This window comes from Oxyura jamaicensis, chromosome 2 (genome assembly GCF_011077185.1).
Source record: "Oxyura jamaicensis isolate SHBP4307 breed ruddy duck chromosome 2, BPBGC_Ojam_1.0, whole genome shotgun sequence".
NCBI lineage: Eukaryota > Metazoa > Chordata > Aves > Anseriformes > Anatidae > Oxyura > Oxyura jamaicensis.
This window is the reverse complement of record NC_048894.1, coordinates 56037937-56051337: the sequence shown is the minus strand read 5'-3', so window position 1 is coordinate 56051337 and position 13401 is coordinate 56037937. Positions and strand designations below refer to the sequence as shown.

Below are 13401 nucleotides of genomic sequence, written 5' to 3'. Positions count from 1 at the left end.
ATTTTTTTTTTTTTTTTTTTTTTTTTTTTTTTTTTCCAGATTTAACCATTTGAATAAAGTTATTTTAAAGAGAAGAAAGCATGCACAACAATATTACACATTATATTTTCAAGACAAAATACTTCTGTTATTTATTTATGTATTTATTTATTTATTTTTATAAATTGTCAATACAACATACAGGAAACTAGAGATTTTCTGGTTGGAAAAACTAGTTGTTCAGTAGATTAAGTAACTGGAATTTGGATTAGAAACACGTTGCCATGGAGGTTTGCTATCTCCCTTAGTGGAGTTACAGACTGCAACTCATGCCATGCACCATAATTGACTTTCTAGAGTCAGAGTAGGTTATGAAAACAATATTTTTTGTCTGGATGACAATCATATTGAATTGCAGTTTTACCTCAGTTTTCTCGGGCACTGCTAGTAGTACTAGCAGTTATATAACTAGTCAAACATAACTATAACACTATATAACTAGTGTTATAGGAGCACAGAGCAAATCAGTATGGTCTAATTTGTATATTGCTGTGGTTAGGGTGCAAAAGCTAGGTGTAGATTAAAGCTGAATTGCAAAGTATAGTATCATGTTTATTGCCTCATTTATCAAACATAATATAAGCATAACACTTTCGCATTTGGTTTTTAAATAAAATTATATTTGAAAAGCTGAAGAATTAATGAAAGAAAATCTCTTTGAGAGTCTTGCGTTGCATTAGATCTGGGTGAAAAACATCATCAGCCATAGTGTTAAGTGCATGAAAATCATCCTACTTATACAGACCCTTAAGACAGTAACTTCATGTCATATTTGGAATCTTAGTCTGAGTTTAGAAGTCTTGCTTTCCTTCAAATATACTAATTCTTTCTTCTGTGTATTTTGTAAATAATGCCTTGATAGACCTCCAGATTTTCCCAGAAGAACCTGCTTTTATCTTACATGATATAATGAAGTTAGGTGGAAACAGCAGAGCACTGCACTGTTATGTACACTCATCACAAAATGGTGTCTTAAGTAACTGTTAGATTGTATAGCAATGCAGTTGAATAACTACACAAATTAGAAGAATCTAATTGTCCTACAGAAAAGAAAAGGGTGAGGGCTTTTTACCCATGGTCAACAGATTACATTTCTTTATATATTGTTTCCCTTTTTATTTTTCTTCCACTGCTTTTTAATTCTTTTTTTTTTTTTTTTTTCATTTTCTTCATATTATCCAAGACAAATAACCGCACATTTAGAGACAGATTTGCATGAGATGTAGTGAAGTGAAGGTGTTATTAGTATACCAGAATAATAACAACAGTGAAATATGGAAAAATATGAAATAATAAAAGGAAAAATATGCCTGTGCTTTAACATTCAGAAAGACCTAGAAAAGTTCAGAGAGCTGCTGGCATATCTTCAGCAGATATTGCACTCAGAACTTGTCACAATATTCTCACCACATTAGGGAACAGTTCTTCACAGATTTATTTTGAAAGTTTCTGGCAGGTATTTTTCATTTTATAACATAATATATATTTTATAATAGAAAATGTAAGAATAAAATGTGTGCATTTTACCCATGAATTGAGTTAAAAATAGACCTTGACAAGTATTCTTTGCTACTTTGCCATGTCAATGACATGTATACATTTTATCTACTGTAAAGAAAAATAGTCATAAAAACTAAACAAAAAAAAAATCAAAATCTCGTAGGAAATGTATATATATATATATTTCTTTTTCAAACATTGACATCACTTAGGGTTGAATTATTTGACAAAAACAACAGGATTAGGATTCAGTACACTGGAAGCTAATCAGGCAACAGAAATTTAAAATTGATTTTTCTTCACCATATGCTTCTAGAATATGAAGTATGTGTTATTGTATATACAAAATACATCTGTATCTGTATTAGGTTTAGTGGTTTGCCCCCCATGTGGCAGACGTATTGCCTTTTGAAAAACTTAGTAAAGGCAGCGTCAGTTTTACTACAGCAGATTTCAAACCAGTGAGTTGCCCATGTCCTTACAGCCAGACTGTAGTGCCTGAAGGCAATGTTCAAACACATTATCTTTGGCTCTATACTCCACTGTGAGAGAGCATAAAAAAGGAGACTTGACTGATGTGCTGGGACAGAGCTTCTTCGTTTTTACTGGTACAATTAGATGTAGTAATGTATCTCTAACAAGAGATCAGCTAACTTAGTAGTACTGAGATTCAAACTGCAAAAACTCCAGGGGCAAATTTAACATGCTGTTGTGTTGACACTACTTGGGACACCTGAAAAAAAAAAAAAAATAAATAAATAAAAAATAAAAAAAAATGGATCTTCTGAAGTAATTTCTCTATAAGTAACTTGTCACAGATTGCAACAAAGAGTTTTTTGTTGTTGTTTGTTTTTGTTTTTTCTTATGATTTTGAGCCTTACACCTTGCTTTAGAATGGGAAAGCCTCAATTTTTGCTGTTAAAATATGTACATAATATACTGTTTATGTGCTTATACTTGTCATAATGATATTTTAATACCCATGATTAAGAGTGACAACAAATGAAACCGTGTGTGGAATACTGTGGCACAGCCAGAGATGGTTTGATGAATCTCTGATGTTTTCAAAGGATAGATGCTTAGTGCCTGGTCAATATTTTTTATTAGCACAGGATTAGTATATGTGTTAGTACACACAGCAGGCATAAGGCTCACATCATACAGTAAAAAAAAGCAAAGATCTTTTTCCTAAAGATATTTAATCTAAAAAGAAAATTAAAGCAGATGAAATAACGATAATGGAGAAGAGATAATGGAGATGCAAAAAGTGATAAAATTTCACCTATGCTGGGAATCAGTAGTACAGAACCTTTGTATTTTCAATCCCAGAAGTTATTTTGTATGTACTGTGTAGAGGAGATCATTTAGAGATCATTAACAATTTTTAGATATGTGTACATGTTAAATTTCCCATGAATATTGTTGAGTTTATTTTCTGCATGGTAAGCATTTCTCTAGAATGTACTTTGCTGTTCCGATCAATGTAATTTTACTGATACCCCCTGATAGCAGGGATTTTTTAGTAATTCCAGGAAGTACCTTTATCAAAGTAGATAAATGGCTGTGCTGAAGTCAGTGTTGAGTCTTTATGAATGAGCACTTCAGTGTTTTTCAGATACTGACATTGAGGATACAGTTATATTTTTCTCACCAGGAAGAGAGGAAATAGAGAACTATTGGAGCCTGAGTCTGTTTTGAAGTAATTTTTAATTAATTAATTAATTAATTTGGGAACCCCAATCTCTTTTTACAGATTTGGTTCCCTGACCAAAACTTACCAAATTCTGCAAGTGGCCAAAAGAACAGGACAAAAGTGCCTACACAGGTCTACCTGTGTCTGCTGCACAAGTAGTAAGACCCATGACTGTTGACTTCTCCTTTGAAATTTGTGAAATGGATCCTAACAATGTTTTATAGGTTTCTGACTTTATTATTCTTTAGAGGAAAACTGAATGTGGTGATGTCATTAACTAATGAAACTGTGTTAATTGTGCCATCTCAGAAATATACTAGGATAAGGCCGAACACATCTTCCTGGACAGCTAAAAGGATTGTTGTATTTTTAAGGTATCAACAGCAACATCCAGGCTATCTGGAAATCCAAGAGTGGAGAAGACAGATTGAAAGTAATCAGACTTGTACTTCCTATTTATTTTTTTATATGTAATCAGACCTCACTGAATTTATGTGAATATACAGTATGTAATAGCTTAGGTCTCTTTCCTACTAATGCAGGCTAGTTCAGTGGCTAAGGATGAGAAAAATTATATATTTACACTGCAATTATAGGAATTATATGGTTTACTGTCTAAGTACCATTTCTCATCATGGTAATTACCATGATATTAAATAGCTGAGTGTCATCATAGAAGGAGCACAAGTCATTACCACAGTTCTACATATGATAACTCTTAAACATAATTGCTATGTAATCTTTAGGTGATTGAATTATCATGCAGGCCCATGTGCATACTGCCAGCATAGCTATGCATAGAAGAAAGCTGCTTAATCTAATATTACTGCTTTCCTTTTTTTTTTTTTTTTTTTTTTTTTTTTTTTTTTTAATTGAATGATTTTCTAAACATGATAATTCAGGGCCAGGTTTTGAAAAAAATGTGTTACTTTTACTCAGCTTTGTAACTGTGCATTATGAGTTTGCTTTGGTGAATAATGAGAAAAACATGTCTGCATGTTGGCAAGAGTGATCTACGTACAAAAGGGATACTTGCCTTTTCAGGGCTAACATTTTGGGAATCCATAAACCCACAGAAATCAAGTCAATGTCCTGATCAGATCTTGGTTGCATGCTTGACAGTTACGGTAACTTTTGTAGATGTTACAAAGGAACCAGCTGGCCTTAGGGGTAAAGTGATATACCCCATATAGGAGATCCTATAAACAGCAACAAGTAAATCTAACAAATATTAAAGGAAAAGGATCTATGGTTTTGTATATGGGACTGTATTTTTTATGATGCGTATTTGTTATGACAATTGCTTAAGCTAAAATATCCATCAATTTCTTTAATTTGTATTATTTCTTCATGGCAGTTGTATGCCAGTTTGGAAGAGTATAATCTATGTAGCAGATTTGCTTTACATAGAAACATGAATTTGGTAATTACAGTGTGATTAGAAATATAACCTTCATGTAGATTTTTTTTTTTCTTTAAACATTTTTCATGCTTTTCTAAAATTTCTTAATACTCACAAAAATCTCAAAAAAATGCTTATTGGATTTTTCTTCAAGCAAAAATAACAGGGTTTATATAATCTCTTTTACAGTATTTTTCTAACAAAATTCTTTGTTTCTACAAAATAAACTCCAGAAGTAATTTTTTTTTTTGAGTAATGACAATATACAAGATAACCCCACCTCTGAACTCACGTACTGTTGCTTCTGAATACACACTCAGAATAGGAAACAGAACACCTTTATTTCTGAGAGCAGCACCTTCAGCTATGACTGACTAAATGTGTCCTTCTTACATGCTGATACGTTTTAAATGGATTTCTTCCACTAAAATCATAGTGTGTCATTCTGATATTTAATTTTCAGTTGTTTCACTGTCCTGAAATTTTTCATTCATAGCTATTAGATCAGACTCCAAGTTTTAATTGAACTTGGAGCTTAATGAGTATTTTTTATCGGAGTGTATATGGCAAGGTGTGTTTATAAAGAAATTTTGTGTTTCTAATATACATTTCTGATATACTTCAGATATATATGATATACTAATACCTATGGGATGTTGCATTTAGTTTGGAATGGTCACATTATATTTACTGAAGAAAATTTCTTCCCCATTCAGTTGACATAACGTGGGTCAGAGTTCATTGTTTCATCATACATCTTTGTATGTTTCAGGGAAATTTGGGCTAGGTTCACATTATATGGTTGTAAACTGTTCAGTATTTGCTCCACCAAGAAAGAAAGAAGGGTAATCGTAGGCGACTCCCTTTTCAGGGGAACAGAGGGCTCTATTTTTCAGCCTGACCCTACCTGTAGGGAAGTCTGCTGCCTCCCTGGGGCCAGGGTCAGGGATGTTGCCAGAAAGCTTCCCAACATGCTTTGCCCCTCTGATTACTATCCACTATTGATAGTCCAGGCTGGCAGTGATAATATTGAAGAGAAAAGCCTGAAGGCTATTAAAGGAGACTTTAGTGGACTGGGAGGGTTAGTGGATGGAGTGGGAGTACAGGTGATGTTTTCGTCCATCCCTACAGTGGCAGGGAGGGGTACAGAGAGGACACAGAAAGCCCACCTGATAAACATGTGGCTCAGAGGCTGGTGCCAACACAGAAATTTTTTTTTTTTTTTTTTTTTTGACCATGGGGCGCTTTACTCGGCACCTGGCCTGATGGCTTCAGACGGGTCCCAACTGTCTCCAAGGGGAAAACGGATCCTAGCCCAGGAGCTGGCAGGGCTCATCGAGAGGGCTTTAAACTAGGTAAGAAGGGGGACAGGGCTGAAATAAAGCTTGTTGGAGGTGTGCCAGGGGGAACAATGGTAAGGCCAGGGGAGAAGGCAAAGACCTAACCGAAGTGCATCTACGCTAATGCACGCAGCATGGGTAACAAACAAGAGGAGCTGGAAGCCATTGTGCAGCATGCAGGCTATGACTTGCTTACCATCACGGAAAGGTGATGGGACCACTCTCATGACTGGAGTGCTGCAATGTCTGGCTATAGGCTCTTCAGAAGGGACAGGCAGCACAGAAGGGGTGGTGGTGTGGCTCTTTATATTAGAGAGTGTTTCGATGTTGTGGAGGCTGGGAATGATAAGGTTGAGTCCCTATCATTTAGGATCAGCAGGAAGGCCAACAAAGTAGGCATCCTGATAGGGGTCTGTTACAGACCGCCAAACCAGGATGAGGAGACGGATGAGGAGTTCTACAGACAGCTGGAAGAAGTTGTGAAATCGTCAGCGCTTGTTCTCATGGGGGACTTCAATTTCCCAGACATATCCTGGAAGCACAACATAGCCCAGAGAAAGCAGTCTAGGAGGTTTCTGGAGAGCATGGAAGATAGCTTCCTGACGCAGCTGGTTAGTGAGACTACCCGTGGAGGTGCCCTGCTAGACCTTCTGTTCACTAACAGAGAAGGAATGGTGGGAGATGTGGTGGTCAGGAGCTGCCCTGGGCAGAGTGACCACGAAATGGTAGCATTCTCTATACTTGGCGAAGTCAGAGAGGGAACCAGTAAGACCACTGTCTTGGACTTCCAGAGGTCTGACTTTGAACTGTTCAGGATACTGGTTGGCAGAGTCCCTTGGGAGGTGGTTCTGAAGGACAGAGAAATCCAGGAAGGCTGGACACTCTTCAAGAAGGAAATCTTAATGGCACAGGAGTGGTCTGTCCCCACGTGCCCAAAGACGAGCTGGTGCGGAAGAAGACTAGCCTGGCTGAACAGAGAGTTGTGGCTTGAGCTTAGGAGAAAAAATAGGGTTTATAATCTTTGGAAAAGAGGGCAGGCCACTCAGGAAGACTATAAGGATGTTGTGAGGCTGTGCAGGAACAAAATTAGAAAGGCCAAAGCTCATCTGGAGCCCAATCTGGCTACTGCTGTTAAAGATAACAAAAAATGTTTTTATAAATACATCAGTACAAAAAGGAGGACTAAGAAGAATCTCCATCCTTTACTAGATGAGAGGAGAAACTTAGTTACAAATGATGAGGAAAGGGCTGAGGTGCTTAATGCCTTCTTTGTCTCATTCTTTAGTGGCAAGACCAGATGTTCTTTGGATACCCAGTACCCTGAGCTGGTGGAAGGGGATGGGGAGCAGAATGTGGCCCTCACAATCCACAAGGAAATGGTTGGTGACCTGCTACAGCACTTGGATGTGCACAAGTCAATGGGGCCGGATGGGATCCACCCAAGGGTACTGAGAGAACTGGCAGAGGAGCTGGCCAAGCCACTATCCATCATTTATCAGCAGTCCTGGCTATCGGGGGAGGTCCCAGCTGACTGGCGGCTAGCAAATGTGACACTCATCTACAAGAAGGGCCAGAGGGTAGACCCAGGAAACTATAGGCCTGTTAGTTTGACCTCAGTGCCAGGGAAGCTCATGGAGCAGATTATCTTGAGCGTCATCATGTGACACTTACAGGGCAAGCAGGCCCAGTTAGCATGGGTTTATGAAAGGCAAGTCCTGTTTGACGAACCTGATCTCCTTCTATGACAAGGAGACACGCTTAGTGGATGAGGGAAAGGATGTGGATATGGTCTACCTTGATTTCAGTAAGGCTTTTGACACCATTCCCCACAGAATTCTCCTCAAGAAACTGGCTGCTCATGGCTTGGACTGGCGTACACTTTGTTGGGTTAAAAACTAGCTGGATAGCTGGGCCCAGAGAGTTGTGGTGAATGGAGTCAAATCCAGTTGGAGGCCAGTCACTAGTGGCATCCCCGGGCTCGGTACTAGGGCCAGTTCTTTTTAATATCTTCATCGATGATCTGGACAAGGGGATCAAGTGCACCCTCAGTAAGTTTGCAGACAACACCAAGTTAGGTGCTTGTGTCTATCTGCTCGAGGGTAGGAAGGCTCTGCAGGAGGATTTGGATAGGCTGGACTGATGGGCTGAGGCCAACGGTATGAAGTTCAGCAAGGCCAAGTGTTGAGTCCTGCACCTGGGGCACAACAACCCCAAGCAGAGCTACAGGCTGGGAGATGAGTGGTTGGAAAGCTGCCTGGCAGAGAAGGACCTGGGAGTTTTGGTTGATAGTCGACTGAATATGAGCCAGCAGTGTGATCAGGCGGCCAAGAAGGCCAGCAGCATCCTGGTTTGCATTAGAAACAGCGTGGCCAGCAGGTCCAGGGAAGTGATCGTCCCCCTGTACTCGGCTCTGGTGAGGCCACACCTTGAGTACTGTGTTCAGTTTTGGGCCCCTCGCTACAAGAAGGACATGGAGGTGCTTGAGCGAGTCCAGAGAAGGGCTACGAAGCTGGTGAAGGGTCTGGAGAACAAGTCTTACGAGGAGAGGCTGAGGGAGCTGGGACAGTTCAGCCTGGAGAAAAGGAGGCTCAGGGATGACTTTATCACACTGTACAGGTAACTTAAAGGAGGCTGTAGCGAGGTGAGAGTTGGTCTATTCTCCCATGTGCCTGGTGACAGGACGAGGGGGAATGGGCTCAAGTTGTGTCAGGGAAGGTTTAGGTTTGATATTAGGAAGAACTTCTTTACTGAAAGGGTTGTTAGTCGCTGGAATAGGGTGCCCAGGGAAGTCACCATCCCTGGAGGTCTTTAAAAGACGTTTAGATGTAGAGCTTAGTGATATGGTTTAGTGGAGGACTTGTTAGTGTTAGGTCAGAGGTTGGACTCGGTGATCTTGCAGGTCTCTTCCAACCTAGATGATTCTGTGATTCTATATATTAGGTGGACGAATAGACACCATGCTTCCCCTGTATGAAACTTAAGATCTGTAAACAGAATTTTTACAAGATAACTCAGATCTTGAGTTCTTCAATTTGTCATAATCCCCAGAGGGTCAATAGTTCATGTCAACTGAGGACTATGACCATATTATGATTATGCGTATAGATTTATTAAGATCTGCGAAGGTCAAATGACAGTATCAAACAGAAACAGATATCACATACTTCATTGTAATGCACAGGAACATTGGTTCAGAAAAAACAAATGTTCTGGAAGTAGTATTGAACTATTTATTATATTAGTGATTTGTGGGAAAAATCCCGAAGGATAGAAACATAATATGATGGTCTTTATATCTGAAAACTTGCTATGCTTAACAATGTGAGGATGTATGAATAGTCATTTAATCAATATGACTGCAAGCCTCGGTCTCAATTGAGTGTGTTTTAGTTAATGAATACAAGATGGGATGTGGATTTCATGACAGAACAATGAGAAATAAATCATTTATGAAATATTGGTTATGTTTCTACATACTTTTCAGTACAAAATAAATGCTAAACATCATAAAGCTTGATTGAATGCTTTTCTTTGAGAATCAGAGAGCTCTTATATCACTGTGGAAAGTGTTTCTGGAAATTACAGAATGTGAAAAAAAATAATCTATACAGGCGCTATCCATAAGCAGTCCCTTTAGAAATTGACTCAGCAGATCATTTTGTCACTACATTCTCAGACATAGGAATAGATGTAACTACTTCTTAAGGTACTTCTATGAATCAGAATGTAAAATAATATTTCAGAAATTACTTGGAAGTTAGCATTTTAAAGTGCATGTTTGACATATGTTGTCAAAAACAAAGGCAACAGTTTTTAACATGATAGTTGATACCAATTCAAATTGAAATATATACATTTATTTAGGTAGAGTGTACAAAGTACTTTACTGGATTTTCAAAAGATTATTTTGCATTAATTGCACAATGTAAGTGTTTTTGAGGGTGTCTGAAAGATTTAAATTACTTTGCATCATAATAGCAAAAATAAGTTAGGATTTTAAAAAGTTGCAAGCAATCACCCAAGAGTAGTCCACAGAAGTAGGCAAAAAATAAGAAAGCTGTGATTGAAGAATATATGATAACATGTTATACTTGATTTAATTTATGGCTCGGTATGCCAATACATGTGAATGCTTATAAAGAATATGGGCGGGAAAGACTTTTTTTCTTTAAAAAATTGATCATTTTTTTATTAATTCTTTTTAAAGAATATCGCTTAGTGGCCATTTAAATTATTAGTTGTGAATAGTGAGGATGAAATCCTGATACAAATAGTAGCTAGGGCACTAGTGACTGAGCACAAGTTAAGTGACTTACAAAGAGGTTTTCTTAAACAAATCTGTACACATTTTTAGAGATCTGTATGTTTACAATATTTTACCGAGCTCTTCTTAAAAGAGAATCATAGAATCATTCAGGTTGGAAAAGACCTCTAAGATATCTAGTCCAACCTTTAACCCAGCACTTACAAGTCCACCACTAAAACATGCTACTCAGTTCCACCTCTATATATTGCTTGAAGACCTCCAGGGATTGTGACTCAATCACTTCCCAGGGCAGCCTCTTCCAATGCCACACAACTGTTTCAGTAAAGAAATTCTCCTAATATCCAAGCTAAGCCTCCCGTGGTACAACTAGAGGCCATATACCCTCATCTTATCACTTGGTGCTTGAGAGAAGAGCTCAATCCCCACCTCACTACAACCTCCTCTAAGGTAATTGTAAAGTACTATACGATTTCCCCTAAGCCTTCTTTTCTCCAAGCTAAACAACCCCAGCTCCACCTGCTGCTCCTCAAAAGACTTGCTCTCTAGACCCTTCACCAGCTTAATTTCCCTACTTTGGACATGCTCCGGCACCTCAATGTCCTTCTTGTAGTGAGGGCCCAAAACAGAAAACCGTATTCAAGATGCAGCCTCATCAGAGCCTGCAACAGAGGGACAATCACTTCCTTAGTCCTGCTTACTTTGCTATTTCTGATACAAGCCAGGATGCTCTTGGCCTTCTTGACCACTTGAGAACACTGCTGGCAGATATTCAACTGGCTAATAACCCATACCCCCTGAAAATTCAATACTCAGCAGAAGTTTGTCTATTTAATGCAATCAAGTTCTATGGCTATTATTTCTAGATCTTGCCTCCAGAAAAATATAGAAAACTGTGGCTCATTCTTTGGAGACTTAAAGAAAGTAAGGCTACATCAAATTTTGTGGTATCATTATGCAACTTTTATGTGAATATTGGATTAACCTTAAATAATAATGATTGCATCCCTTGATTTTCTTCCCTGATTTTGAATAGAACCAAACCTAGAAAAAAAAAAAAAAATCTTAGCCCAAATCATGGAACTTTTTTTCTCAAAATTAGTTGAGGTCATGTCTTACAAAACACATTAATATAAATCTGAATTAGACAAGGTTTATGCCTATGGTTTAAATAAAGATTGAGGAATCTCTTAGAACTCCTAAGCAATTTCTTTAGATTCATATCTTACTGCTCATAGTCCTCTCAGATACATATATTGGATTTTTAAGAGGTATGACATGAATTAGTAATAACAACTCCAAAATTTGTCTCTCATTTTCAACTATAATTGGGAAAATGTGTAGCAAAGTAACTATATTAAGAGAAGCCAAGATAAGTTGAGTACAGTGGTAATGTTGTCCCACAGACTCTGCTTTATAACATCCAATTAATTAAATTTTTGCTCTTCCTGGTTCCTACTTTTGATAGCATTAAGTTATGGTCAAGATAAAATGTATTTGCAAAGCACCCTGTACTTGCACAAGATTTTATTCTGTTCAAGTACAGTCCACATACGGCATGTCTCTTTTTCCAGTTGCTAAAGGAATATATAATCACTAATCAACAATGTTATTTGCTTTTGTCTTTTAGGGGCTGATGTTATCAATTTTGATGGCCATGTAGTGTTACCATACAGATTCAGGAACAAGAAAATGAAAACATTGAAAGATGTCATCTCACTGAAATTTAAAACCTCTGAAAGTGAAGGTGTAATCTTCCATGGAGAAGGACAGCAAGGAGACTATATCACCTTGGAACTCAAGAAAGCCAAACTTGTTCTAAATTTAAATTTAGGTATATTTTGATTGTCTAGTTTTGTGTACTTTTTAACTCTCCAAAGAATTTACCTCCTTTTTTTCCACAGTAATATGGCAGGCCACATCATTTAATCAGAGCATTTATTGAAAACTTTTGTCGTTCTTTTTATTTATTTTTTTTTCCTGTTCTATGCCTCCCCATTTACTTTGTGTGAAATAACATGAAAATAAAATCATTAAAAAAAAAATCAACAATATCTTGTTATTAGAAATATGCCACAAAAAAAAAAAAGAGTATTGGTGGAATTATATTTGGCCTCTGCTATAGTTTGGTCTTCTTCACAGAATAACAAAATAGTTGAGGTTGGAAGCGAACTCTGGAGGTCATCTTGTCCAAACCCTCTGCTCAAGCAGGGTCACCTAGAACCAGGAACATGTCCAGAAATCTTCTGAATGTCTCCAAGAATGGAGACTGTCATGGTCTCATGGTCTCATTTGTAAGAAAGTAATCAAGTGTTGGTATGAGAGAAGGGTTCTGCCTTTAATTATAGAGGAATAAGGATCAGCAAAAAAAAAAAAAAAAAAAAAAAAAAAGATAAACCTGAGGCTCAGTGACCTTCCCAGAATGAAGGTAGGCAGAGAGAAGTTTTTTTTCTTTCTTTTTTTTTTTTTCTTTTTTTTCTCTTTTCTTTTTTCTTTTTTCTTGTTTAAGCTCTTAATATGAAGCAAAAAGGCAGTATGATCATTTGTAGTGACATAATGTTTTAAGCCATGGCAGTTGATTTGCCAGAATGTGTTATCAACATGCACAGCCTTAGTGTCTGAATTGCAGGCATGTTCCAGAAATGCTGTAGGTTCTCATGTATTTAAAACATGGAAGAATGCACTGAGTTATTGGGCAATGCAGAACTTTTTTTAAACTTATCACTGAATTTGTCATTTGCTGCTTCAGTTGAGATCTATACTATCAGCCTTTGCTGGCTTAGCTACATCAGTCAGCATACAATGTGATCTCTGATGAACATAACTGCATTGGTAAAAGTCCCTGTAAAGAACAGCAGGAAGTTGCAAAACTTTACTCTTGCTAGTAGTTTATTTGACTTCCAGAAAACTAAGGTTGACACGGGAGAAAAGACTGAAATAAGCTATGTTAGCAAAAGACTTTATTATTATTATTATTATTATTATTATTATTATTATTATTATTATTATTATTAAATTAATAATAATAAAAATAAATTTATAATAATTTATTTAAATATAAATATATTTATTTAAATATAATTTAATAATAATTTTAATAAAAAATATTATTAAATTAATAATAATAATAATAATAATAATAATAATAATAATAATAATAATA

The 13401-nt window shown here is 37.0% G+C and overlaps 1 protein-coding gene across 3 annotated transcripts in view; it reads left to right on the top strand.

The window, feature by feature from the left end:
- CNTNAP2 (contactin associated protein 2) overlaps window positions 1-13401 on the top strand; it is a 1137498-nt gene that overhangs the window by 507838 nt on the left and 616259 nt on the right. For all 3 annotated transcript variants that reach the window (XM_035319470.1, XM_035319471.1, XM_035319472.1), the window contains one exon: window positions 11869-12072. In XM_035319470.1, the coding sequence (XP_035175361.1) occupies window positions 11869-12072 (204 nt within the window). The remainder of the gene's footprint in view (window positions 1-11868; window positions 12073-13401) is intronic.